This window comes from Neltuma alba, unplaced genomic scaffold, assembly GCF_004799145.2.
Source record: "Neltuma alba isolate B1F8T4 unplaced genomic scaffold, ASM479914v2 tig00012909_pilon, whole genome shotgun sequence".
Lineage (NCBI taxonomy): Eukaryota > Viridiplantae > Streptophyta > Magnoliopsida > Fabales > Fabaceae > Neltuma > Neltuma alba.
In genome coordinates, this window is record NW_021637278.1 from 1 (window position 1) to 27,386 (window position 27,386).

The following is a 27,386-nucleotide window of genomic DNA, read 5'->3' on the forward strand; positions in this document are numbered from 1 at the left end:
GCCACCCTGATCTCGCCAGAGAGATTTTCACCTCAGCGCGCGAGAGAAATTGTTGGTCTGTGGACGCACCAGTCTCTGGAGGCGACATTGGTGCGAGAGATGGAAATTAGCTATATTTGCTGGGGTGAACAAGCCGTGGTGAAGTGGTTAGAACCCTTATTTCAGATTCTAGGGAAGGCAACGTACGTGGGTCAAGCAGGGTGTGGACAGAGCTGCAAAATAGGGAATCAGATTACAATTGGGGCGAATCTGACTGGTTTGAGCGAAGGTTTGGTGTTTGCAGAACGAGCAGGGTTGAATTTGAAGCAGTTTGTGGAAGCAATCAGAGGTGGATCTGCTTGTACCAAGGCGTTGGAGTTATTTGGAGAGAGAATGATTGAGAAGGATTTTAGGCCTGGTGGGTTTGCTGAGTATATGGTGAAGGATTTGGGAATGGGGGTGGATATAGTAGAGAAGAGTGAGGATGATAAGGTTGTGGTTGCCTGAAGCTTCACTTTGCAAGCAACTGTACTCTAGTATGGTAGCTAATGGAGATGGAAAGCTTGGGGGTCAAGGTCTTATCACTGTCATTCAGAATCAATGGGCTATGAGTTTCTTATTCCCCATTACTTTGAACGGTGGATATCAGCATCTTGCAGGTTAAGTTATTCTAACTTGTATTGTTGTATTTTTGCAATAAGAACTTAACATTGTGTGGTCGGTTAAGAATTTCATATTAGGTCATACGTTTGGATGTGTCTTGCAAATTTGCTTGGCCTAAGCAGCTGGAGTATGAGCTCTTACACGAAAAGCATGAATCTTGTATCTTTGGCTTCCCATTCTTGTTTGAAAACTGCAAGAGGAGCGTCATCCAAGATTCATTTTATTGGACAAGTCTTGAGCCTTGAGAGGCGTTGAGGAAAATAGATGCATTTTGATCATCTGGTAAATATAGTAAATCGTTGTGGCTACAACAGTGCCTGAGGTTTCATTTAGCTTATGCTGGATCTATGACTCTGAACATGCCCAAAGTTTTTTATTGCAAGAACATTTTATTTGGAGACAACCAGAGAGATCAAAATGGCAGCAGGGTATAAGCTTTACTGTAATAAAATGCCAACACCAAATGTAAAACGAAACAAGATGTTAAGAATATGAATATATGATGTGGTATCCTGCGAAATGGGAAGTGTGATTACATAACTTTTATGCTGAAGTTAGGTCGATAGATTTTAGGTGTCCTGTTCCGTATTATACATGAGAACGAGAAGTACCTTAGATGGTAACTGAGACTGATGCATTCCTGAATGGAGTTTAACTTATTGCCGGGAGTGAATATATTTGGCTTAAAAACTTTTCAAAAAGAGTTGTATCATACTCTAATTACTTCTCCGGTCGTTAATATAATATTATTTAATTAAATTTGATTAGATTAAAGAAGTTAGGTAAGCTAGTTAATTATAAGAAATATGAATGTTTTTCCTAAAATGCTATAATCATCTTCCTTAATATCCCTTCCTTCTTCTACTTGACTATGGTTAAGGGGGTATCCATAGGGGTAACTTAGAGAAAATTGATAAATATGATAAATAGATCTTATATTTAGGATTAAAATCAATTCAATAATATGTCCTATATTAAGAACCGAATGAGTAATTATTATCAAATTACAAATTTTTAAGAGAGGGTATCAATTTATTCTAAAATAAGTTGTTTGCAACAATAAAAAAAAAATCTGTGCTTCTGTATCTACTTCTCACTGAGACTGTTTGGGAATTGTGTGAACCTTGGGATCTTTAATCTCACAAGTAACCTTTAGGGCAGGGTCTCCCTAAGATTGATAGTAATGGTATCAAAACATTTCACTGCTCAATTTTAAGGTATCTGATTTATTCTACGATTGCAAGCATGTGATTCTAATATAAGCTTATATGAACTTCGCGCTCTTCTGCATTATGAATTAGCTTTTTTTGGTATGGTTCTCATCCTAAGGTCATATCAGGATGTGTATTAATGACCTTGTAATCTAATGGCATGAATATTTACATCTACAGTGGGAGGTTGTAGGTTCACTTCTGTTTGTAACAATAAGCCGATAGTGTTTGTTCTCTAATTCAAAAACGTTAAAAGGGGTTTCAAGATGCGTTTTTGGAGTGGCTGTTTCAGCTGTCTGTGCCTCATATTTATCTTTGCCATTTTTTTTCCCTTTCACTCATCTCATGGCAATGTTCTTCCACAAGCTTTCCTGAGGAGGGCCTTGCAGGAAATGAGATCTGTTTGAGGGGAGGCTAACTTTTGGGCCATTAGTATGAAAAATTACTCCTCCGATCCTTAATATAAGACATATTTAGTTAATTTGATTAGATTAAGAAAGTTAGATAAGTCAGTTAACTCTAATAAATATGACATGTTTTTCTTAAAATACCTCAATTATCTTCATTATATCCTCTCTCCTTCTCATACTTGATTATGATTGAGGGAGTATCAATAGGAATGATTTGGAAAAAAATTGATAAATATAATAAATGAGTCTTATATTTAGGACTAAAATCAATTTCACAACTAGGTTTTATATTAAGGACCGGATTAGTATTATGCAATGTACAATGAATCTTTGTGTTTGTTTCCCTGAATAACTGATTAAGTGAATAATTGCGTAATTAAATGGCTAACTAAAACAATCACAAATATGCAAAATGTACGAAACGTGTGTGACTCATGCGAAATATATAAAACATGATCTCATGCGCTCTGTTTCAAAGAGAAGGGACCGTACAATTAACATGTGTTTAAAAACTAAAACACTAAAACAACTTTTGTATGTTTTATTGTTTTTGCTTTTGTTTTTTTCTAATTTTTTGTTTAAAAAATTTTGAGACATCTTCTTCTCTTCTCACCTACCATCTACTGTTTACTAGTGCCAGCGACCACTATCATTTACTAAATATGATTTTTTTATATATATTTTTTCAAACATGATTTTTTTAAAATTATTATCCAAACAAATTCTTTTGTTTTTTGTTTTCAAAAAATTCTAAAAAACAATTTTATAAAATTTTTTGAAAACAAGAAAACAAAGAACATAAACAAACAGGCCCTAAACCTAGAGTTCTGTCATTTATTTTTAGAAACAAAAACGTTTTTCTAGACTTTTCAAGAACTAATAAATGCTTATGGGGGAAAAAATCATATAAGTGGCGGAATAATATTGGAGCAATGAACATAATGAACATGATAAATTTAACCTGTGTTTTGTCCTAATTAAAATTAGTGGAGAGTTATGAATTGCATAAAATTTTTTAAAAATGAATAAAAAAAACCAGTTCAAATAAGGACTTGAAGCGTTAGAGAAAGCGTTTGACGTTAATTAATTTATAAGATTAGATCTCTTACGAACTTCATCTGGCATTTCTAAATGGACCAACATCCGCTCTTCTTCTTTGTTCCGAGCCTATTTGAAAGGAAAGAACATTCAGTGCTTCTTAATGGCAAACATTGAAATATTCTTTCGGTCCTAAATATAATACCTCTTTTGTAGTATAAATTACACTACAAAAAGAGTTTTATATTTTTATACTACAAAAATGGTCTTATATTTATATTTAGGACCGGAGGAGTAAGACAAAGCATCTCATGGATATTTGGTGGAGCAATTATTCATTGACTATTTTCTCAAATCTCACTTCTTTTCTTTGATCAATTTATCATAATACCAGTGCCCTTGGCCGGGTTTTATCTTTCTCTGGGATTATGCATCATTCCATTCATTCTTCTCTTCTTTCAAACGGATCTAAATTCTCTCATTTTCCTTTTTCTCAAAATTTCATATTCACCTTTAGATAAAAAAATGAATATCATATCTAGCCAGAATCTTATGTTTTTTCTGTTATTAATTTAATCTATATATATATATATTCACACACAAAATATGGGTATAGCTTCAGATAAGATGGTCAGCCATTAATGCAAGAAAATTTTGAACAGACCACTTTAACAACTCTTTTTTTTGTTGCCTTTCAAAGAATGGTAAACCGGTGTTTTGGCTTATTCATGTGTTATTAGTAACTAGTTAGAACATCATTGTCATCTTTCTCTATAAATATCACAACCTCGTCTTCTTAAGATCATCCAAGCGAATGCCTTCCTCTTCTTCAGGTATATCACTTGTGTCTCTCTCCTCCCTTCCCTGCTATTCCAAAACTCACCATCTTTTTCTTACCTTTTTTTCCTCCAACATAACAGGTACTTATCATAGCTAAGAATATTGATCACAAAAAAACAAAAAAAAGTAAAGGTGTAGCATATAATTTAAAGGGTAGAAATATGTTCAAGTTTTATTTTCTTTTATGCTATTTATTGTTTTTTCTCACTTTATTAAACAATACACATCTCACTGAAAACTCAGATCTGTATCTTTATACATGTAAATATAGCATCATGTTACTGAAATAGATGAAGAAGTAATTAGAGAAGCTAGTTTGAATGGATGTGTTTATATGAACTTTTTTCATTGAGGTGCTTCTTGTTTCAGCAAGATAGAACAGAAGAAAAGCAATTCATAATGGAGATGGACTTGACACCCAAAAAGCCACAGCTCATGTTTGAAGGAGATGGTGGAGCTTACTTCACATGGTCAGCTTCTCAGCTGCCTCTTCTGGCTAGCAACAACGTTGGTGCTGGTCGGCTCCTTCTTCAACCTCAAGGCTTTGCTCTTCCTCACCATGCAGATTCTGCTAAAATTGGCTGTGTTCTTCAAGGTGTATATAGCTCATAATCTTTTCTAGCCATATATTGTTTTTCATTACTAAATATCTGTAATCTGACTGTATAGTCTCCGCAGGAACGGATGGAATAGTTGGGATGGTTCTCCCAGATGCAGAAAAAGAGGTCGTTTTGAAGCTGAAGAAAGGAGATGTAATCCCACTTCCTCTGGGGTCAATCTCATGGTGGTTCAACAATGGAGATTCTGACCTGGTCGTGGTGTTTCTGGGGGAAACATCTCATGCTTATGTTCCTGGCCAGTTCACATACTTCTTTCTAAGTGGATCTCAAGGAATTATGGGAGGCTTTTCCTCTGAGGTCATAACCAAAGCTTACAATTTGAACAACAAGGAAGCAAACAAACTCACCAAGAGCCAGCAAGAAGCTTTGATTTTTAAGCTTAAAAATGGCCAACACAAAATGCCAGAACCCCACATGGATAAGACCAAACAGATGGTGTATAACGTTGATTCTGCAGAACCAGACCATGGTGGGGTCAAAAATGGAGGGTTGGTCAAAACTTTGACTGACCTAGATTTCCCTTTTGTTGCAGAAGTTGGGATGAGTGTGATGAGAGTGAAGCTTGAACCTAATGCTATGAAGGCACCAGCCTATCTAACCAACCCAGCAATTCAATTGATTTATGTTGTTAGAGGAAGTGGGAAGATTGAGATTGTGGGGTTCAATGGCAAGCTTGTGTTGGATTCTAAAGTTGAAGCCGGCCATTTGCTTCTTGTTCCTAAGTTCTTTGTGACTGCACAGATTGCTGGTGAAGATGGAATGGAGTTCTACTCTATCCTCACCACAAAAAGGTGAATTTTGAAACGTAAATAAATATACTATGTGTGTAATTTTGACACAACATCTTAGCCCAAAACTCTTAAGCGTTAAAAAATTTACTTGCAGGCCTGTGTTTAAAGAGCTAGCTGGGAAGTCATCAATATGGGAGGCCATATCTCCACAAGTGCAACAAGTGGCTCTTAACGTGGATCCAAATTTTGAGAAGCTTTTCTTGCTCAACATCAACAACTCCACAAATATCATTCCTCCCACCAACTCAGAATAATTGTCTGGTTCAGTAAGAACACACACAAACGCAATTTACAATTTTGCTTCTTTGAATAATTACAGGCCACATATAGGGCCCACTTTTCTTTGATAATATTGCAGCCAATAATAGAGTAGGACGAAAATTAATTTATGGTTTGTACGAGGAGGAAGAAAAAGAATACTTTAATGGATATGGATCCATCAAGGGTGGAGATTGATTTGGGAGTACGTGAGCAAATTAAAGATGGAGATTTTAGCAGAAAATTATCTTTAATATAAAAAAATACAACATTTAAATCGGCTAAATTAATTAAAGTTGGTGAAGTTTGATTCAAAATGAGTCACTTCTTGTGTGATAAAAAGTATCATCAATGTTAATATACACAAAAAATGAAAAATTGTGGGGATATTCACAACCGTAAATAATAATAATATATGCTAATGATTTTATAAAACCGACGACCTGGCTAACAAACATGAAGATTATCTACAAAATTTCACTTCAACAAGAATTGGGACATTTGTGGCCAACAAGGATATATACGCCACATATGTGCAGATGCTCCCCTTATCTTGAATTTGTGGCCAAGAACTGCATATAATGCAGACAAACGAAATAATAACGATTGATGTTTTAACAGCAAACTATCATGAAAAAATAACCAAAATAAATAAATTTTAAATGACATTAGGTAATTTTGACATATTTTGACATGTAAAAACTACTATAAAAATAGTCAAAACTGTTATAAAAGTTGTCAGTACGATTTTTATCTTTTGAAATTTAACAAGTATTTTTTGTCAATTTTTTTTTCAAATATCATTGGGTATATTTGAAAATAAAACCATATATTTTTTTAGTATTTTTTGTATTTAATGAATTTTATCCAAATTTTTTTTATCTGTGCAATTTTTCTACTTATATATATGTGTATATTATATTTTTGTACATCCTTCCATATAGAATATATATCATTGCAATAACTATCATCTCTTTTTCTATTCATTCTTTCTCTTACTTACTCCCTCTTTCTGTAAGATTATTTTTAAAAAGTAAAATATATATTTACAAGTTATTGTGTTTAACTAATTTTTTAATTTATATAATTCTATCTTGCAGGAAGATCACAAGTGAGGATTATATAATGTAGCCCATTCAAAGTGGGGCCGAAGGGACTATTTCTCAGACACGTTTGTTTGTCTAATGTATATATTGGGCCTAATGGACTCTGTTGCCTTGTCATGCACACTTTAGGCGAGCTAGATCATGGGACTCATTAAGCCTAGAACGTATCTTCATGCTAGAATTTGTCATTAACTAGTTATGATACTTCACAGGAATTATGTTTCTTTCTTGAGATTACAATATAATTTAATTTTATGTTATAAAAAAAGCTTTCGGTGAGGACTTTTTTTGTCGCAACTGAAAATCATCACTAAAAGTATCTTACAGTGGCAACACAAAAAGTCACCTCTAAATGTCTTTAGAGGGCATACATTTATCGGTGACATCCTAGATTTGCTGCTGAAGGACTCACTTTCAGCAATGACCTTTTTTTCCACTACTGAAAAGCATACTTTCAGTGGTGACTTTTTAGGCTCGCTGCTGAAAGTTGACTTTCAATGGCGACTGTCAATGTTGCCACCAAATTATCATCACTGAAAGTCTTTGGGATATTCATTTAGCTTTAGATTTTTAGCAGTGACTTTTTGAAGGTCATACTTTCAGAATGTCACTTGCTAAAAATATAATATAATGATATATATTATTTTACAATAATAATCAGCAAATTCAATCTAGCTCAATAGTAAGAAAATTGGACATCAAAGGAGGTGGTCACGGGTTGAATATTAAAGAAGACATATTTAAGTTGAAAATATTTGGATGGTGACATGCTATGAGAGTGGTGATGTGGCAACCACTAGATGATGACATGACACTGTGAAGCCATTTTTCTCCTGCATCACTTTTAGCAACAACAAAAAAGTTGCCGTTGAAAATCACTTCTGGTAGCGACAATAATTTTAGTGGCTACAAAAGTCACTGTTTAAAATGTCTTTCAGCGGCAACTTTTTTTTTGCCACTGAAACTTTCCAGTCACATTCGCCATGGCATTTTCACAGTGACTTTTATATTTTTAGCGACAACTTTTTGTCCTGTTAAAAGTCATTTTGTTTGTAGTGATATATATAGCAGTCCTTCGGTCCTAGATGTATTTCACTAAGTGCATTATCGGGACTTTAATTGGTACATTATTATTTCCTATCCTTAAAATAAGAGCTAAATAATTAATTTAGAAATATTAAGAAAATTAGTTAAGTTAGTTATTTGTGTTTAATGTGTGTTTGCTTGCTTAAATTAAATTATCATTTTGATTATCTACTTTAAAACTATTTCTTAGTAGGAATCTCTTACAATCAATATGATATTTTGAGAAAAAATTATAAATCAGGGAGATAATATGAGTCAATTGGTCTTAGAATCAAATTCAACTTCTAACTAACTTTTTAAAGATTGGAGGTAGTACTTGGGAACATTGAAAAGCTATGGCGCGTGGGAAGGAGAAATTGGCTTAATTAAAATGCCTTAGCTTTGTCAAACAGACTGTATTTCAAGAACACTTTTGTTAATGCGAGAGTTGGGGTTCATCAGAATAATATATAACTCGATCGACCAAGAATTAAAAACAAACAAGACCCATAATTTCTTGATTCATTGCATAACAAAACTCAAAACTCCCGGCGGGCAATGGACCTAAATATGGAAAGTTTCGGCAGAAAGAAAGATCATATATATATATTTATTTATATATAAGAGAATTAAATTTTATAAGACTTTATTTATAGATTATAAGTAAGGTCTTATAATTAGGATCAGAAGTAATATAAGGGAATTAAATATTAAACATTTAAGATGCTCTTAGATGTTGTAGGCCGCACACTACACTGATAATAAGCCTACTCTTCCTCCACCCCACAATTTTTCAAGTGATAATTAATAAATGGAAGATAAAATAGGAATTGACTATATATCAACTTTAATCACAGAAAGGTGGCGATCGGTGATTGCATGCATGGTGCGTATATTAGTGTAATGGATTTATCAAATCATTCCAAATGGTCTGCTCAAACCCCAAAAAATCAGTCTTGTGCTTTTTTTGGTGTCTTGATCATACCAATTTTTCAGACCAGGAATAGAAGGAGTATTGATAACTTCAAAAAAATTTTAAAAAAAATCATAATTAAGGGGTGTTTGGGTTTGGCTAAAAGTACTTTCTAAAAATATTTTTCTGTAAATTGAGACAAACTTCTTTATATATTAACTTTGTATATTATAAAATTACTTTTAAAACTATAATTTGATTTCCATCCAAACACTCCTTAAAAACAAGGTGAAGAAGAAAACAAAAGCTAATAACTTCAAATTAAAAGAAACAAACATCATAATTAAAGCAAGGCGAAGAAGAAAACAAAAGCTAATCCTTTCGATCGGACCACTCTATGCGTTTTAGATTGAGTCTATATATACGCAAGGCTCCATAAAACACTTACCTCTGGCTCTGCAATAAAAACTCATCACTTGTCTCTCTCATTGTCATTTTCCTCCAAAACAACAGGTACCTCTCTCTTTCTCTCTGTGACATTATCTTCCTGATGAATGTGATCTGCTAAGAGTTATTAAGGGTTTAAAAGCATATTCATTGTCTCTATGGATTTTTATTGACATGTGCGATTTTTCCCTGCTGTACTTGAAGGAAACAAAAGAAACCAAATGGAGATCGACTTGACACCCAAGAAGGCCGAAGCCATGTTTGAGTGAGATGGTGGATCTTACTACTTATGGTCAACTTCTCGAGTTCCTGCTTTGGCCAGCAACAACGTTGGTGCTGGTCCCCTTGTTCTTCAACCTCAAGGCTTTGCTCTTCCTCACTACGCAGATTCTTCTAAAATTGGCTGTGTTCTTGAAGGTAGCTCACTATCTTCTCAAGCCATATAGTATTGTTTTTCATAAGTATCCGGTTTTTAATATTAGAGCTAGTTTGATATTTAATTTGGTTCTAAATATAAGAACCTAATTCACTTTGTCTTTCATGTTTATCCATTTTTCTAAAATAGTCTCTACAGTAATTGTACGTGTTAAATATTCTATTAAATGATAATTCTAGGTAGTACATATGATTATCAGGGGCATCTTAGAATAGATAACACATTTATTACAAATAATTAACTTAACAAACTTTCTTAATATATTTAAATTAGTCAACTAGCTTTTATATTAAGAACGGGTAATATGTGTATATATATTGTAATATACATGATTGTTTCCTAATTGTATAGTCTCTGCATCATAGTCTTAAGTCTTATTGTCAACGTCTTGGCCAATGCAGGGACAGATGGCATAGCTAGGATGTTGCTCCCAAACGCAGGAAAAGAGGTCGTTTTAAAGCTGAAGAAGGGAGATGTAATCCCAGTACCTATAGGAGCACTCTCATGGTGGTTCAACAATGGAGATTCTGAACTGATCATGGTGCTTCTGGGTGAAACATCTCAGGCTTATGTTCCTGGCCAGTTCACCTACTTCATTCTAAGTGGAACTCTAGGAATTATGGGAGGCTTTTCCACAGAGGTCATAACCAAAGCCTACAATTTGACCAACGAAGAAGCAAACAAGCTCACAACGAGCCAACAAGGATCTATGATCCTTAAGCTTCAGAAAGGCCTACACAAAATTCCAGAACCCCAGATGGACAAGACCAAACAGATGGTGTACAACATTGATTTTGCAAAACCAGACCATGGGGTAAAAAATAATGGAGGATTAGTCACAATTGTGACTGACTTAGATCTCCCTTTTGTTGTAGAAGTTGGGCTGCGTGTGATCAGAGTGAAGCTTGAACCTAATGCCACTAAGGCACCACTCTATCTAACCATTCCTTCAACTCAATTGATTTATGTTGCTAGAGGAAGTGGGAAGATTGAGATTGTGGGGTTCAACGGGAAGCTTGTGTTGGATTCTAAGGTTGAAGCCGGTCAACTGATAGTTGTGCCAAAGTTCTTTGTCGATCTCTGCACAGGTTGCTGGCGATGTTGGAATGGATTTCTACTCCATCGTCACAGCGAAAAGGCATGTAACTTGTCTAGCTTCTCGTCTGAATTTTTAATCAAATCATTATTACCACTTTTGGTCTTTAATATAAAAGCTAATTAACTAATTTGAGTGGATTAAAGAAGTTTGTTGAGTTAGTTATTTGTAATAAGAAGGTATTATCTTTCTAAAAATACCCTTTCTAATCATGTGTAACTATCATTTGATGGAATCTTTAACATGGACAACTATTATAATAACTATTTTGAAAAAAATAGATAAATATAAGAGATAAAGTGAATTGGGATATTATATTTATGACCAAATTGAATGTCAAATTAGTTCTTATATTAAAAAATAAAGATAACATTATTCATGTTTACATATATATATGGATCACTTGCAGGCCTATGTTTGAAGTGTTAGCTGGGAAGTCATCAATATGGGAGGCCACGTCTCTTCAAGGGCAACAAGTGGTTCTTAATGTGGATCCTGCAGTTTTAGAGAAGCTTTGATCTCGTCCAACATCAAATCTCTCTCCTCCAACTAATCAATAACCTCTTGTGCTTCATGTTGCATCCTACGTACGAACATGAATGTGTGTGTACACGTATGTAAAGTTATTTCCACAATTAGTCTGTATTGTGCTTTGACTTTAACTAGTTCAATGCCCGTGCAATGCACAGGATATGTTCAAGGCAAATAAAATTTTTTACAACTCGCGCTTTTCATCTTTTTTTTTCCTACATGTAATAATTGTTGGGAAGAAAAAAAACTGATAGATATGGAAGGATGATAACTCAAATAAAAAATCAGTTTAAGTTCTTGATTTAATAATATTTATATTTTCAGTTGGATCCACACAAAACTAAATAGTTAGTTGTAGCTCGACATTTAGCTTTAAGACGTTGACAAAGACGTGGAACTATGATCAAGCAACAGACCATGTTGGTAAGTATGAAGCTATTTTCTAAGCTCAAGAGCACCCATTTAGTCGCAATCTGAGACCAAAGCAAGCACAGTGACTAGATTAGGAGCATAGAAGTCAATAAATGTTGTTGATTTACCAAACAAATCTGACTCTTATCTAGCAAAACCCTTGGCAAAAATTCAGATGGCATAGACAAGATATATTTGTTACTTGAGAAGCAAATAGACTACTCTTTTCTGACCACATTGAAGCCGTTTGAAGACAAGCATTTATTTTCTTCTAACAGCATATCCATAGTGACTTTAAATTTAATTCTTAGCCATTAAAAATTCAATTGTCATGAGCTGAAATACACTATTCACAAGACAAATCTAACTATCTCATTAAATCTTTCACCTGTAGAAAATGACAAGCATCAGTAAATGAATCTTGGACAGAGGCAACTGATTGATAAAAGATAGATTTCTTGTAGTTATAAAATCTTACAATGACTGTAGTAGATATAAATTCATAGTACTTTGTCAAAAGCAGCTTCCAAAGGATCGTCATGCACTAGGTCCATCCTTTTTTAATTTTCCAGAACTAAATGTATATACCTATATTTGATTAGTATTTCGAGGTGCATGGTAGAAAAAATTGAAACAGCAAGGGACAAAAGAAGAAACTTTTTAGAATTAAAAATCTACAATACTAATCAAGCAGATACCTGAATGGAAACCAAAGTTGAATTAGCACTTGTCGCACTTCTAAATAGCCTTACAGAGACCACTCCCTTATAATAGTAATAGATAGATAGATTAAATCACACTAAGAAATTAATGCAAGATTGAAAATATGTACAATACATCATGGTTGGCATAGTCTCTATGTTTACAAATCGAATTTGAAATCTAATATAATCTCTATGTTCATAAATCGAATTTGAAATTACATAACCACCCGAAAATTACTTGCATGAATAAATGATTACTTTCATCTTATATATGTGCCATGATTTGTGATGACATGAAAGGAATTAGAATTAGAAGCTCATATATTGGATATTAGGTGAGTTATACATAGAGACGTGTAGGGAATTTCGGTTTTTGTAAAAAATAGAAAAATAAAACACATTTATCTAACACCGCATGTGAGTTATATGCAGGAATGTGGGGAACATGGGTAGAAACATGGAAACATGGCTTTTAAAAAAATAATCAAAATAAAAAATAAAGACCATTTATCTATGCATAGGTGATGCCATGTGTCGGTCTGTCAGCAATTCCTGCTTTGTACTCTATTTTTATATATTAATAGATTTCTTTCATGAAGAGAGAGCATGCACACACAGACACACGTGTGACGAGTGTAATAGTGTTAAGATTAAGTTAAAAGAAAATGGATGTGTAGAACATTGATGCAGTAAGTGAGGGAGGAGAAGAAATCTTTAGCAAGTTATTGTATGGGAGACTGTACTGTCGATCACAGATGATTTGTTAGGAGCATATCCTTAATTAAGGACTCAAATTGGCTTTTAATTATTAAAAAAAGAATTAAAAATTATAAACTATTATTAGATTTTTTTATATTAGTGAAATAAAAAGAATTATATGCCCACATGTGTTAATTATTTTCTTCAAAAAAGTATGGCCCCCACCATTATTGTCCCCTTATATATAGCTATGTACGTCTTTGCTAAAAAAATTGACAACTTCTATTGAGTTTTTTTTAATGGTGGGAATCAGTGGTCATATGCAGATATGCTGCTGTTTAAAACATACCGACATTTAAATTAGTTTATTTTTAAAAAAATCATTCAGTCTTTTTAAAAAATACCCTTAATTAAATATAAAGAGTTCTAATACAATCTTGGTAATTTTCTAGATCCCTCTTTCAACCATATAAATTACTAATGCATAATATAATATGAAGGATATTATTGAATGCACATGGAAAAATGCCCTTATAGCTAATAGCTATTGTGGGGCACAGAAGGAAACATTTTACAATTTTTTTTTTAGCCAAAAGACAGGTTGATTTTTTTTTTGGTTTCACAAATGTTTAAATGAGTTAGGTTTTGGGAATTCATTAGAGCTTAGATATGTCTCCAGGTTTCGAGAGCTCTTACAAAGGTATTTACAGATCATCCACTAACAAGGTCCTCACATCAATAATGGATTTGAACTCACGATTTTACAGATTATAAACTGACTCCTTATTAATTAGACTAACTCTTATTCGCAAACATATCAGGTTGAGTTGGATAATCGATTGGTGAAATATTTGGGGGTCCCCCTATAGCTACATTGAAGATCGAGTTAGAAGGAATTTAAGCCATATGGATGGAATGGAGGGTTTTATCTTTTTCACTTGCATATGGGCCCTTTGAAAGTCTCTCCTTCGACAAAAAAAAAAAAACAGCTTTTATGCTTTCTAAGCCTCTTGTTGCTTTTGTAACAAATGATCACAAATGGGATTGGCCCCTATTGGATCATATCGGTGTCCTTAGTTTTATTAGTCATTAAATTCTGGGTGATATCTTGCAAACATAAAATGGTGCAGTTTTAATTTTTTTAAACAATTCTTTAAAAAAAAAAAAAACCACCATTATTTCGTTAAAAATAAAAACATTTAAAATTTTAGTACATTACAAAGAGCATTAGAGAACGAATGAATAAAACTTCTGAAATCAAACGCTGATGTAAATAGTATACTACTGATGTACATTTTTTGTGATGAGATTCTTTCTTGTTTCACCCATACAATACCACGACCATTTGGCAAATTCTATATTATTTAGATCGCCCAAAACAAATTCTAATTAGCAGCACAAATTTAACCAAAGCAAGTTAGGCACACATATTTCAAGAAAAACATGTCTATATATATGTGTGTGCGCGCGTGCATGGCCTCTATATATAAATCACTCACCTTTTTTTTTTTTTGGTAAAGTACAAGTATTCTGCTATTTGAGGCAATTCTATTCGAGACACTATCAGACACTAAATATGGGCACCTCTCTTAGCAAGGATTCAAACCTTGATTTTCCATATTGCGAAGGACTAGCTCATTCTGCTAAATCCAATCCTCATTGGTTAAAACACTCACCTTTGGCTCAGTAACAAAAACCCATTACTTGTCTCTATCCTTTTCATAGGCATGGCCCTTTGGTTTAATTTGCATCTCTAATGGCCACTTTCAAAAATCAGCGTTCACTACTACAAAAAGGTTCATTTTTGTCCCCCATTTTCATCTGAAATTGAAAAAAGAAAGAAAAAAAAGATGATATATTTGCCTGGTTAAGCCAAGCAGAGGAATATATGGCTTCATACTTGTCTGTTAGACCATAACAAATGAGTATGGGGTGCATATATTCATATGGTCTAGTGACCAAATGAGTATATGGGCTCATACTTGTCTGGTTTGGTCCACTATGGGCCCTGTTTTAGGGCCCTTTGCACGCCTCCCCCCACCAAAAATTGACTTTCCCTCCAGCTCCCCCCTAACCCAAATTCGCTCTCATTCCCTCCAGCTCCCCCCTCCCAAATTTTCGCAGACAGCATCTTCAGTTTCACTCCCCACCTCAAGTTTCCCCAACCTTCAGCTCCTCCTCCCCATCCCAAATTTCGCAACCCCCACCGCCATTTCACAAACCCTACCCCACTGCGGCCTAGCTCCCCCTTCCCCTAACGCGAGTTGCCTTCCCAAGCTTCCCCACCTTCAGCTCCCCCAACACTATTTCACAACCCACCCACCCTGTGGCCTTCAGCTCCCCCCCCACCACTTCGTAACCCAACCCCCCTAAACGGCCTCAGCTCCCCCCCCGCCACGACCTTCACCCCCCCAAATTTCGTGCTCTGTCCCTCCATTTTCCAGCTTGCACCCCAAATTTCCAGCTCAAGGTCAACAGTCTCCCCTCCCCCATTTCATATTTTCTTCTTCTCTTTCTCTTTCCTTGCTCACATTTTGTTCCTTGTCTGTTCCCAAATCAGCTCACTGTAAGTGGGTAGTCTACAACTCCTCCTGCATTTTTATTGTTCACTTCATAGATAAGCTAGATATCTTCTCTAGGTTGAAGGTTTAATTGGTGGTATATATTGCTTGTGTTGCTGTAGTTGAATCCGTTAGAATTAGGAGGTTTGTGATTGTATTGCAATTTAGATGTTTGATGAAATACCTCCATGTATAACCAATGAAATGGAATTGAGTTTTGGGATTTTATGTTATTTGGTTTTTTTAAAAAATTATTATAGCCATGAATTATGAAGAATGAGTGGTTTTAAAGATTTTATTGTTATAGTTTAGATGTTTGATGAAACGGCTATATGTATGAATTACATGAATTTGAGCTAAAAACAATTAATAATGATTACATTAAATAAATTAGTGAGTTTAAATAGAAAAAAACATGTTTCACTTATTGTAAAAAGTTTTTTGGATGATAAAGTTTATTTGTTGAAAATGAATAAAAATTTGATTATGGTGCCGTGCAAAATTTCAAGATCGAGGGACCAAGTTGTTCATCTTTAGATAAATCATGCAAATATTATCAATATTATTAATACATAAAATAAATGTTTATGTTAAAATACTAACAGTGCAATTAAGAAATTTTATTTTTGTTTATAAAAGTTTAATATTAGATAATCTTTTATTTCTTGTAAAAGGCTTTAATTTATGTTCCTTATTTGTAAATTTTCTAAATTGCTTAATTTGCAAGATTAAATTGTTGAAATTAGTTTTGAGTTGCTTTACTTTTCTTAGAATTTAGCTCGATGGAATTAAAGTATTACTGATTTTGGTTTTGAATTAAATTAAATTATTTAGTATTATTTATATATTAACAGAATGAATCGTAGTTAGATGAGTGCTTTGAGAATAAGTAAGGAGTATGAGAATATGGTACTAAAAGGAATGCTTACAACAAAAGTAGAAAGTATTTTTGCCCCTGTGTTAATTGTTTAGATGGAAACGATTAACTATTGATGGTATAAGGGATCACTTATTTTGTGAGAGGATAAATTTTTGATATACAAGATGGATATGGCATGACGAAAGAGAAACAACGCCATTGGTTGAAGAAGAGGAAGTTGTGCAGGGTGGATTGAATGATAGAATGGGTGATATGATTCATCATTGGAATGGGGAATGACAGCTTGCAAAGTAATGTAGAAATAGCTTTATATTCTGGGTGTTCTACTTATACAAGGTTGACAGTTGTATTGGAATTATTTAATTTGAAGGCAACTAATGGGTGGACAGATAAAAGTTTTATGGAGTTATTTCAATTGCTGGGTGATATGCTTCCAGCTGACAATGTTCTTCCAAATAGTATGTATGAGGCAAAGAAAATCTTGTCTCAGATGAGTATGGACTATGAAAAGATACACACTTATCCTAATGATTTCATATTATATAAGGAAGAGTATGCTAATCTTAGTGATGAGTGTTCAAAATGCCAATCTTCATGATATAAAGTGGAAAAGAACATAGGTAGTGATAGTGATGCTAATGAGGCAAATAAAGGGCAACATTTGAGGCAAATAAAGGGCAACATTTGAAGGTAATATGGTATCTTCCGATAATACCACAATTCAAATGTTTGTTTACTGAAGAAACAAAACATTTGCACTGTGCAGCACAAAATCACCTAAAATGAGCTGAACCTAACACCGATGTAGTCGAGCAAGAGGATTTAATCACTTAGCTTAAAAAATGGTTAGCTCAAATTAATGTCAGAAAATGACATGTACGTAGATGATTCACTAAAGGGATAATCTTTATTCCGTATACAATTGGAGAACAGAGAAAAGCAATGGGCGCATATGGAAGTAGAAATTGGATCTTTGTTTAACAGACAGTTCTTTGAAAACACGTTTGTTAATTAGTTTTGACAAGCATATCAGTGATGAAAGGCAAGAATATTGGTTCACCAGAATAACTAGGGGCGCCATAGGTATATGTGGTCCTTATTCCTAGCTATATCTTGAAAATATGTGTACAATCGATGAAGAATTCAAAACAAACAATACCGATAAGTTATTGATTCATTAATTACACATTAAAAAGTTGGAAACTACTAGTGGGCATGGACAAAAATATGGAAAGTTTCATCAGAAAGATATATATATATATATTAAAGATGATTAAATATGAAATATTAAAATTATTTACAACTACGTGCATGGATCGGTGGTGAAGAACGACAAAGTCAATATATAGCCCCTTCCGCTGTGATGGAGATGGACACATCATATATATCGTTGTGTTGTGGTGAAATGAGAGCGGACCAAACAAGTCTTAAATTTTTCACGTGAAAAAAAAAAAACCAGTCCTGAATTTTATATGCGTATTCTATTCAAATACGTTTACTACCCCTCCCTCCCCCAATTGGTCAAGTGTTAATTAATGCCACATGTATATAACTGGAAGATAAAATTGGAAATGACTATTATATATCAACCTTGACCACGAAAGGCTGGACGATTGGTGATTGCATTATCCTACGTAGTAGGTAAATGGATTATTTATCAAATCGTTTCCAAGCTGTTCACTTCAATTAGGCCTATTAAGGTGTCGTATGCTCCCAATGAGTTGCAAGAATGATTAGTCTCTCACAACTTTAAGTCCTTGATAGCGAAAGATACCTGCATTTAGTGTCTCACATGTTACTTTTCTGGTTTTATTTATAGGGCAGAAAGAGAAAATATTTTTTAGTCTTATTTATAGGGTACTGAGAGAAATTTTTTATATGGATATACAATTTTATTATTTACTTATGACTGTGTTAACTTTGTTTACATGAGATATAATGTATATTAAATAGGGATAAAATTAAAAAGTTATTGAATTTTAAATGAGAGTTAATAAAATTTAAATTTTTTTTAGTTCGTATATTAGAAGTGATTTATAAATAAGAAAAACTGTTTGAAAGAATATCATTATCTCTGCAGATTTTCATTGAAAGTGTTTATTTTTTATTTTTTGTTTGGACGAAACCAATTAAAGCAAGCAAATAGAGATGGACTTCACACCTAGGAAGGCGGTACCCATGTTTGAAGGAGATGGTGGATCTTACTACTTATGGCCAACTTCTCAGGTTCATACTCTGGCTAGCAACAACGTTGGTGCTGGTCGGCGTGTTCTTGAACCTCAAACGCAGATAAAGAGGTCATTTTGGGGCTGAAGAAAGGAGATGCAATTCCAGAACCCATGGAAGCAGTCTCATGGTGGTTCAACAAATGGAGATTCTGAAATTTTTATTTTTTGGTGAAGTGATGGAGATTCTGAATTGATCATAGTGTTTCTGGGTGAAACATGTCAGGCTTAATTATGTTCCTGGCCAGTTCACTTACTTTTTCTAAGTGGAAACTCAAGGAATTATGGGAGGCTTCTTTACTTAGGTCATAACCAAAGCTTACAATTTTTTACCAACATAGAAGCTGACAAACTCACAATCTTTTCAAAAATACCCTTAATTAAATATAATTAAATTTAATATTTTCAAAGAAGTTGATTTTTTTCAAAAAAATTCAATCTTTTCAAAAATACCCTTAATTAAATATCAAGAATTCTAATCCAATCTCACTAATTTTTCTACTTCTCTGGTTTTTAATATAAGACCTAATTATTAAGTTGATTTTGATTCTAAATATAAAACGTATTTATCATATTTATTAATTTAACCAAAACAAGTTAGGTACACATATTTCAAGAAAACTAAGTCTCTCTATATATATGTGCATAGCCTCTGCGTATAAAACACTCAACTTTGGCTCTCTAACAAAAACCCATTACTTGTCTCTCCTTCTCATATGCGCGGTCCTTTTTGGTTTAATTTGCATCTTTAATGGCCACTCTCAAAAATCACTTTCGTATTATATGAAATAAAACTCGTTCCACGTATTTACAAAATCACTTAAAATGAGCTGAACCTAACACCGATGTGGTCGAGCAAGAGGATTTAATCACTTAGCTTAAAAAATGGTTAGCTCAGGTTGACGTCAGAAATGACATGTACGTAGATGATTAACTAAAGGGATCATCTTTATTTTGTATACAATTTGAGAAAGAGAAAAGCAATGGGTGCCTATGGGAAGTAGAAATTGGATCTCTGTTTAACGGACAGTTTTTTGAAAACACGTTTGTTAATTAGTTTTGATAGGTATGTCAGTGATGAAAGGCAAGAATATTGGTTCACCAGAATAACTAGGGGCCACATATATATGTGGTTGTTGTTCCTATATCTTGAAAACTTGTGCACAACTCGATGAAGAATTCAAAACAAACAAGACCCGTAATTTATTGATTCATTAATTACACATAAAAAAGTTGGAAACTGTTAGTGGGCATGGACCAAAATATGGAAAAGTTTCAGTAGAAAGCTCTACACGTACACACACTCTAAAGAGAATTAAATATGAAATATTAATATTATTTACAGCTGCGTGCCTGGATGATGGTACAAATAATAGCCGACCGGTGGTGAAGAACGACAAAGTCAATATAGAGCCCCTTCCGTTATGATGGAGATGGACACAGCGTTTATCTAGTTTTGTGTTGTGGTGAAATGAGAGGGGACCAAATCAAGTCTTAAATTTTTCAGGCGAAAAAAAAAAAACAAGTCTTAAATTTTATATGCGTATTCTATACAAATCATTTCAAATGGTCTGCTCAAACCCCAAAAATCAGTCTTCTGCTTTTTCTGGCGTTTTGCATTGTACCAATTTTTCAGACCAGGAACAGGAGTATTGATAACTTCAAATTAAAAAATACTCGTCCAGTCCTTAATATAAAAACCATTTAACTAATTTGATTAGATTAAGGAAGTTAGGTAAGTTAGTTAATTATAATAAATGTGACATATTTTTCTTAAAATACCATAATCATCTTTTTTAATACCCTCTCTCCCTCTTCTACTTGATTATGGTTGAGGGAGTATCTATAAGGGTAATTTAGAGAAGATTGATAAATATGACAAATGGGTCTTATATTTAGGACCAAAACCAACTCAACAATTGGATCCTATATTAAGGACCGGAGGAATAATAATAATAATTAAAGCAAGGCGAAGAAGAAAACAAAAGCTAATAACTTCACATTTTTTTAAAGAAAAAAACCATCACAATTAAAGCAAGGCGAAGAAGAAAACAAAAGCTAATCATTTCGATCGGACCACTCTCTGTTTGAGGTTGAGTCCATACATACGCAAGGCTCTATAAAACACTTACCTTTGGCTCTGTAATAAAAACTCATCACTTGTCTCTCTCATTGTCATTTTCCTCCAAAACAACAGGTGCCTCTCTCTTTCTCTCTGTGACATTATCCTCCTGATGAAAATGAACTGCTAAGAGCTTTTAAGAGTTTGAAAGAATATTCATTGTCTCTATAGATTTTCATTGACATGTGCGATTTTTCCCTGTTGTACTTGAAGGAAACAAAAGAAAGCAAATGGAGATGGACTTGACACCCCAGAAGGCCGAAGCCATGTTTGAGGGAGATGGTGGATCTTACTACTTATGGTCAACTTCTCAAGTTCCTGCTTTGGCCAGCAACAACGTTGGTGCTGGTCTCCTTGTTCTTCAACCTCAAGGCTTTGCTCTTCCTCACTACACAGATTCTTCTAAAATTGGCTGTGTTCTTGAAGGTAGCTCAATATCTTCTCAAGCCATATAGTAATGTTTTTCATAAGTATCCAGTCTTTAATATTAGAATCAGTTTGACAATTAATTTAGTTCAAATATAAGAACTCAATCCACTTTGTCCCTTATGTTTATTTATTTTCCTAAAATAGTCTCTATAGTAATTGTACGTGTTAAATATTCTATTAAATGATAATTTTAGGCAGCACACATGATTATTAAGGGTATCTTCAAAAAGATAACACATTTATTAACTTAACAAACTTTTTTAATCTATTTAAATTAGTCAAATTAGTTTTTACATATATATTAAGAACGGTAGTGTGTGTGTGTATATTTTGTAATATACATGATTGTTTCCTAACTGTATAGTCTCTGCATCATAATCTTAAGTCTTATTGTCAACGTTGGGATGGTGCTCCCAAATGCAGGAAAAGAGGTCGTTTTAAAGCTGAAGAAGGGAGATGTAATCCCAGTACCTATAGGAGCACTCTCATGGTGGTTCAACAACGGAGATTCTGAACTAATCATTGTGCTTTTGGGTGAAACATCTCAGGCTTATGTTCCTGGCCAGTTCACCTACTTCATTCTAAGTGGAACTCTAGGAATTATGGGAGGCTTTTCCACTGAGGTCATAACCCAAGCTTACAATTTGACCAACGAAGAAGCAAACAAGCTCACAAAGAGCCAACAAGGATCTATGATCCTTAAGCTTCAGAAAGGCCAACAAAAAATGCCAGAACCCCAGATGGACAAGACCAAACAGATGGTGTACAGCATTGATTCTGCAAAACCAGACCATGGGATCAAAAATAATGGAGGATTAGTCACAACTGTGACTGACTTAGCTTTCCCTTTTGTTGCAGAAGCTGGGCTGAGTGTGATCAAAGTGAAGCTTGAACCTAATGCCACTAAGGCACCACTCTATCTAACCATCCCTTCAACTCAATTGATTTATGTTGCTAGAGGAAGTGGGAAGATTGAGATTGTGGGGTTCAACGGGAAGCTTGTGTTGGATTCTAAGGTTGAAGCCGGTCAACTGATAGTTGTGCCAAAGTTCTTTGTCTCTACACAGATTGCTGGTGAAGTTGGAATGGATTTCTACTCCATCGTCACAGCAAAAAGGCATGTAACTTGTCTAGCTTCTTGTCTAAAGTCTTAATCAAATCATTATTACTACTTCAAGTCGTTAATATAGAAGCTAATTGACTAATTTGAGTAGATTAAGAAAGTTTGATTAAGTTAGTTATTTATATTAAATAAGTATTATCTCTTTTAGAATGCCCTTTCTAATAATGTATATTAGCTAGAAATACCATCTAATAGAATCTTTAACATGTACAACCACTATAATGAATATTTTGAAAAAAATAGACAAATATGAAAGACAAAGTGAGTTGGAGTATTGTATATAGAAACAAATCGAATATCAAATTAATTCTTATATTAAAGAGAAGATGTAGTATTATTCATGTTTATATATATATATATATATGGATCACTTGCAGGCCTATGTTTGAAGAGTTAGCTGGGAAGTCATCAATATGGGAGGCCATGTCTCATCAAGTGCAACAAGTGGCTCTCAATGTGGATCCTGCAATTTTAGAGAAGCTTTGATCTCGTCCAACCTCAAATCTCCTTCCTCCAACTAATTAATCTCTTGTGCTTCATGTTGCATCCTACGTACGAACATGTACGTACGTACGTATGTAATGTTATTTCTACAATAAGTCTGTATTGTGCTTTGACTCTCTTTCATGAAGAGTGAGCATGCACACATAGACACAAGTGTGACGAGTCTAATAGTGTTAAGATTAAGTTAAAAGAAAATGGATGTGTAGAACATTGATGCAGTAAGTGGGGGAGGAGAAGAAATGTTTAGCAAGTTATTGTATGGGAGACTGTACTGTCGATCACAGATGATTTGTTAGGAGCATATCCTTAATTAAGGACTCAAATTGGCTTTTAATTATTAAAAAAGAATTAAAAATTATAAACCATCATTAGATTTTTTATATTAGTGAAATAAAAAGAATTATATGCCCACGTGTTAATTATTTTCTTCAAAAAAGTATGGCCCCCACCATTATTGTCCCCTTCTATATAGCTATGTATGTTTTTGCTAAAAAAATTGACAACTTCTAATGACTTTTTTTAATGGTGGGAATCGGTGGTCATATGCAGATATGCTGCTGTTTAAAACATACCGACATTAAAATTAGTTGATTTTTTAAAAATTATTCAGTCTTTTCAAAATACCCTTAATTAAATATAAAGAATTCTAATCCAATCTTACTAATTTTCTAGATCCCTCTTTCAATCATATAAATTACTAATGCATAATATAATAAGAAGGATATTATTGAATGCACATGAAAAAAATGCCCCTATAGCTAATAGCTATTGTGGGGCAAAGAAGGAAACACACTACAATTTTTTTTTTTTGGCCAACACACAGGTTGATTTTTTTTTTTTTTGGTTTCACAAATGTTTAGATGAGTTAGGTTTTGAGAATTCATTAGAGCTTGGATATGCCTCCAGGCTTCTAGAGCTCTTACAGAGGTGTTTACAGATCACGTACCAACAAGGTTTTCACATCAATAGTAGATTTAAACTCACGATGTTGTAGATTATAAACTAACTCCTTACTAATTAGACTGACTTCTGTTTGCAACATAACATGTTGAGTTGGATAATCGGTTGGGAAAATATTTGGGGGTTCCCCTATAGCCACATTGAGGATCGAGTTAGAAGGAAGTTAAGCCATATGGATGGACAGAAGGGCTATATCTTTTTCGCTTGCATATGGGCCCTTTGAAATCTCACCTTCGCCCGGGGGGGGGGGGGGGGATCACGTTCTATGCTTTCTAAGCCTCTTGTTGCTTTTGTAACAAATGATCACAAATGGCTTCGGCCCCTATTGGATCATATCAGGTGTCCTTTAGTTTTATTAGGCATTAAATTGTGAGTGATATTTTGATATCTTGCAAACATGAAATGGTGCAGTTTTAAATTTTTTTAACAATTCTTTAAAAAAAATAAAGTAAGTTCTAAAGATGTGCCAAAAGGAGCCATAAGCATAATGGGGAAAAACAACAAAGACTAGAAATGCAGAAAAAATGCAGAAAAAGTACAATTCCGAGCATATGAAATAGTTAAATGCAGAATCACTGAATTAAAGAACTGGAAAAGAATAGGAAGGCGGAAGTTCAATCCATATACCTTTAAATTGCCCTTTTTGACCCATCTTTTGCAATTTATAGACATACTTGATAATATTCCTTTGCTCCTCAGCATTGAATACTTGACTATGAAGTTCAAGTCCTTGGAGAACATTTGTGTCCCTCCCACCAATTCTTTCAATGTAAACAAAGTTCTTTTTTCTACCAACCAGTGAAAACCTGATATGCTCCTTTTGTTCCTCAGACAATCCGCATTCAAACAATGAGACTCCACCGATTCCATCACTTAGTAGCAACTCAAAATCAGATGGCACTATAGATTGCCGTTTGCGATTCAAATATTTAGGTGTGGAATCAAAAGCAAGTCTATTATCATGCTTCCTCAACCAGGGAGTTTCATGCCTTTGGATATAGCTTCTTGTACTATCCTCTTCTTCTCTATGATTTCGATGGTGAAACACCAAAGCATCACCATTTCTGGAGTGGAAGTATGCATCTCTAGAATATGCATAGTCATCATTATCAGCATAAGACGTTTCATAGTGCTTCCCTGCATTCAAAAGAAGCACTAAATAAATATATAAACATAGAATAAAAAAAATCATTATTCATTTCAGTAACTGTCAATTTGTTTTTTTGATAAATTTTAAAATCTATTTTTTCAATAAAAATTATAAATGCACAGAGTTGAAGCTAGTTTATCAATAGAAAGATAACAGTAATGCATTACCATTCCTGGACGTGCAGGATGCATCAGTAGAGGAAACGTGATAATCATCTTCATCCTCAGCATAAGGGTTTTCATAAAACTTTCCTGCATTTAAAAGAAAAGCTATATATATATATATATTATATAAACATAGAATGAAAAATACTTCACTATTCATTTCTGTGGAACTGCCAATTTTTTTATCAACTTATTTCTTTATTTTAAACTTAGTACTCCTCCGGTTCTTAATATAATATCTATTTAAATAATTTGATTATATTAAGAAAGTTAGGTAAATTAAGAAATGTGACATGTTTTCCTAAAACATCATAATCATCTTTCTTAATATCTTTCCTCCTTCACTTACTTGATTATGGTTGAAGGAGTATCATAGTGATAATTTAGGAAAAATTAATAAATATGAGAAATAGGTCTTTTATTTAGGACCAAAATTAACTTGACAATTAGATACTATATATTAAGGACCGGAGGAGTATTATTTTTCCTAAAAATTCTAGATCCCAATGCAAATGCACAGGGTTGAAGCTAGTCTATCAGTTGAAAGATATATAACAGCAATGCATTACCATTCCTAGACTTGTAGGATGCACATGTAGAGGAAACATAATAATCATCCTCATCCTCAGCATGAGGGGTTTCATAGTACTTTCCTGCATCCAGAAGAAAAGCTAAATAAATTTAATTTATATAAACATGCAATGAAAAATATTTCCCCATTCACTTCTGTGTAGAGCCGGTAATATGGGCCAACCCACCGATTATGGGTTGGCCAGTGGCGGGCCTGAAGCTTGGCGGGTTGGGCTTTTTAGGACCACTTTTTGGCGGGCTAGAATTTTTTCAACCCAGCCCGCTAGGGTGGGCTGGCGAGTTAGGCCTGCCAACCCGCCAAAATTTGTAATTTTTTTTACTTTTTTTTAATAAAACCTAAATACCTAAAATAAAACATGCAAATAGAAATTATCATAAATTAAACATGAAATCCATCCAAAGTTTCAAGTTTCAAGTTTCAAATATATCAAAATATTAAACATATGATTAAATGAACATGTTATGTCCTTAATAATTTAACAAACATCTTAAATTAAAACATAAATCCAAATTAACACTACCACAAAGTTACAAACACAAGTCACTACACAAATCACTATCAAGTATTAACTATCAAGTGCTCAATCATCACTCGTGAGCTAGGGCAAAGGCGCAAAGCAGAGACAAAAAGTGGAGATCTTGGGGCTTGGGAGTTGGGACTGGTCGAGGGCAACTGGGAGACTGGGAGGAGTGCGACACGCAAGCAAAATGTGAAAATGGGATCGTGTTGGTGTTGTCATGTTGGACATGGACTGCTCACTATTGAACTATGGACTGGGTTGAGAGTGTAGAGACTGAGAGGCAAGGGGAAAAATTTGCAAAAAAAAAAAAAAAATGGTTAAACGGGTTGGCCCGCCAACCCTGCGGGTTGGCCCGCCAACCCTGCGGGTTAGCCCGCCGCGGGTTTGGGCTTGGTGGTTATGGGCTCAAAACTTCCATTTTAAAATGGTCCTAATTTTTATCAACCCAACCCGCCACTTGTTGGCGGGTTGGCGGGTTGAGCCCGCGGGCTCAACTCATATTACCGGTTCTACTTCTGTGTAAACCCCCCACCAAAAAAAAAAAATCAATTGATTTGCTTACTTGAATCTTTGTATTATTTTTCACATGGTTAAAGCTAGTTAATCAATCATCAATCAATAAAAAAGATAACAAATAATGCATGCATTACCATTCCTGAACTCGTAGGATGTATGTCTAGAAGATCCATAGTAGTCATCATCAGCAGCAGCATGTGAGGCTTCATAGTGGTTTCCTGGGGTTCAAGCGAAATACTAAATTTATGAACAACATCAAATATAACAGAGAAGGCTTTTGCCTGAGATTATTTTAAATAAAATTTAGAATCAAGTGCTTTTATAATATCAATGCACAAAATACAGAAGTACCCAACGAGATTGGCAAAAAACAGAAAGCCATAAACTTAACTCCTTGAACCAGAACGGAGGAGTTGAGGAAT

The 27,386-nt window shown here is 34.1% G+C and overlaps 3 protein-coding genes and 3 pseudogenes across 3 annotated transcripts; 5 read left to right on the top strand and 1 right to left on the bottom strand.

The window, feature by feature from the left end:
• The first annotated feature begins 5 nt into the window (after positions 1 to 5).
• On the top strand, positions 6 to 643 carry LOC114732379 (probable 3-hydroxyisobutyrate dehydrogenase-like 3, mitochondrial; annotated as a pseudogene).
• A 3,876-nt stretch (positions 644 to 4,519) lies between these two features.
• LOC114732380 (cocosin 1-like) lies at positions 4,520 to 7,148 on the top strand. Its single transcript, XM_028919664.1, has 4 exons — positions 4,520 to 4,736; positions 4,820 to 5,552; positions 5,647 to 5,818; positions 6,911 to 7,148. Exons 1-3 carry the CDS (start codon positions 4,541 to 4,543, stop codon positions 5,804 to 5,806), a joined length of 1,089 nt encoding a protein of 362 aa, XP_028775497.1. The 5' UTR covers positions 4,520 to 4,540; the 3' UTR covers positions 5,807 to 5,818; positions 6,911 to 7,148.
• Positions 7,149 to 9,553: 2,405 nt separating this feature from the next.
• Positions 9,554 to 11,391, top strand: LOC114732373 (11S globulin seed storage protein 2-like; annotated as a pseudogene).
• A 5,536-nt stretch (positions 11,392 to 16,927) lies between these two features.
• On the top strand, positions 16,928 to 19,150 carry LOC114732374 (uncharacterized; annotated as a pseudogene).
• A 2,086-nt stretch (positions 19,151 to 21,236) lies between these two features.
• LOC114732375 (11S globulin seed storage protein 2-like) lies at positions 21,237 to 23,044 on the top strand. The gene is made up of 3 exons (XM_028919661.1): positions 21,237 to 21,432; positions 21,859 to 22,552; positions 22,936 to 23,044. The coding sequence occupies exons 1-3, from the start codon at positions 21,237 to 21,239 to the stop codon at positions 23,042 to 23,044; spliced, it is 999 nt and encodes a 332-aa protein (XP_028775494.1).
• Positions 23,045 to 24,282: 1,238 nt separating this feature from the next.
• Positions 24,283 to 27,346, bottom strand: LOC114732377 (uncharacterized). Its single transcript, XM_028919662.1, has 6 exons — positions 27,316 to 27,346; positions 27,099 to 27,182; positions 25,906 to 25,989; positions 25,340 to 25,498; positions 24,650 to 25,159; positions 24,283 to 24,344 (listed from the first exon to the last, which is right to left on the bottom strand). Exons 1-6 carry the CDS (start codon positions 27,344 to 27,346, stop codon positions 24,295 to 24,297), a joined length of 918 nt encoding a protein of 305 aa, XP_028775495.1. The 3' UTR covers positions 24,283 to 24,294.
• Positions 27,347 to 27,386: the final 40 nt, after the last annotated feature.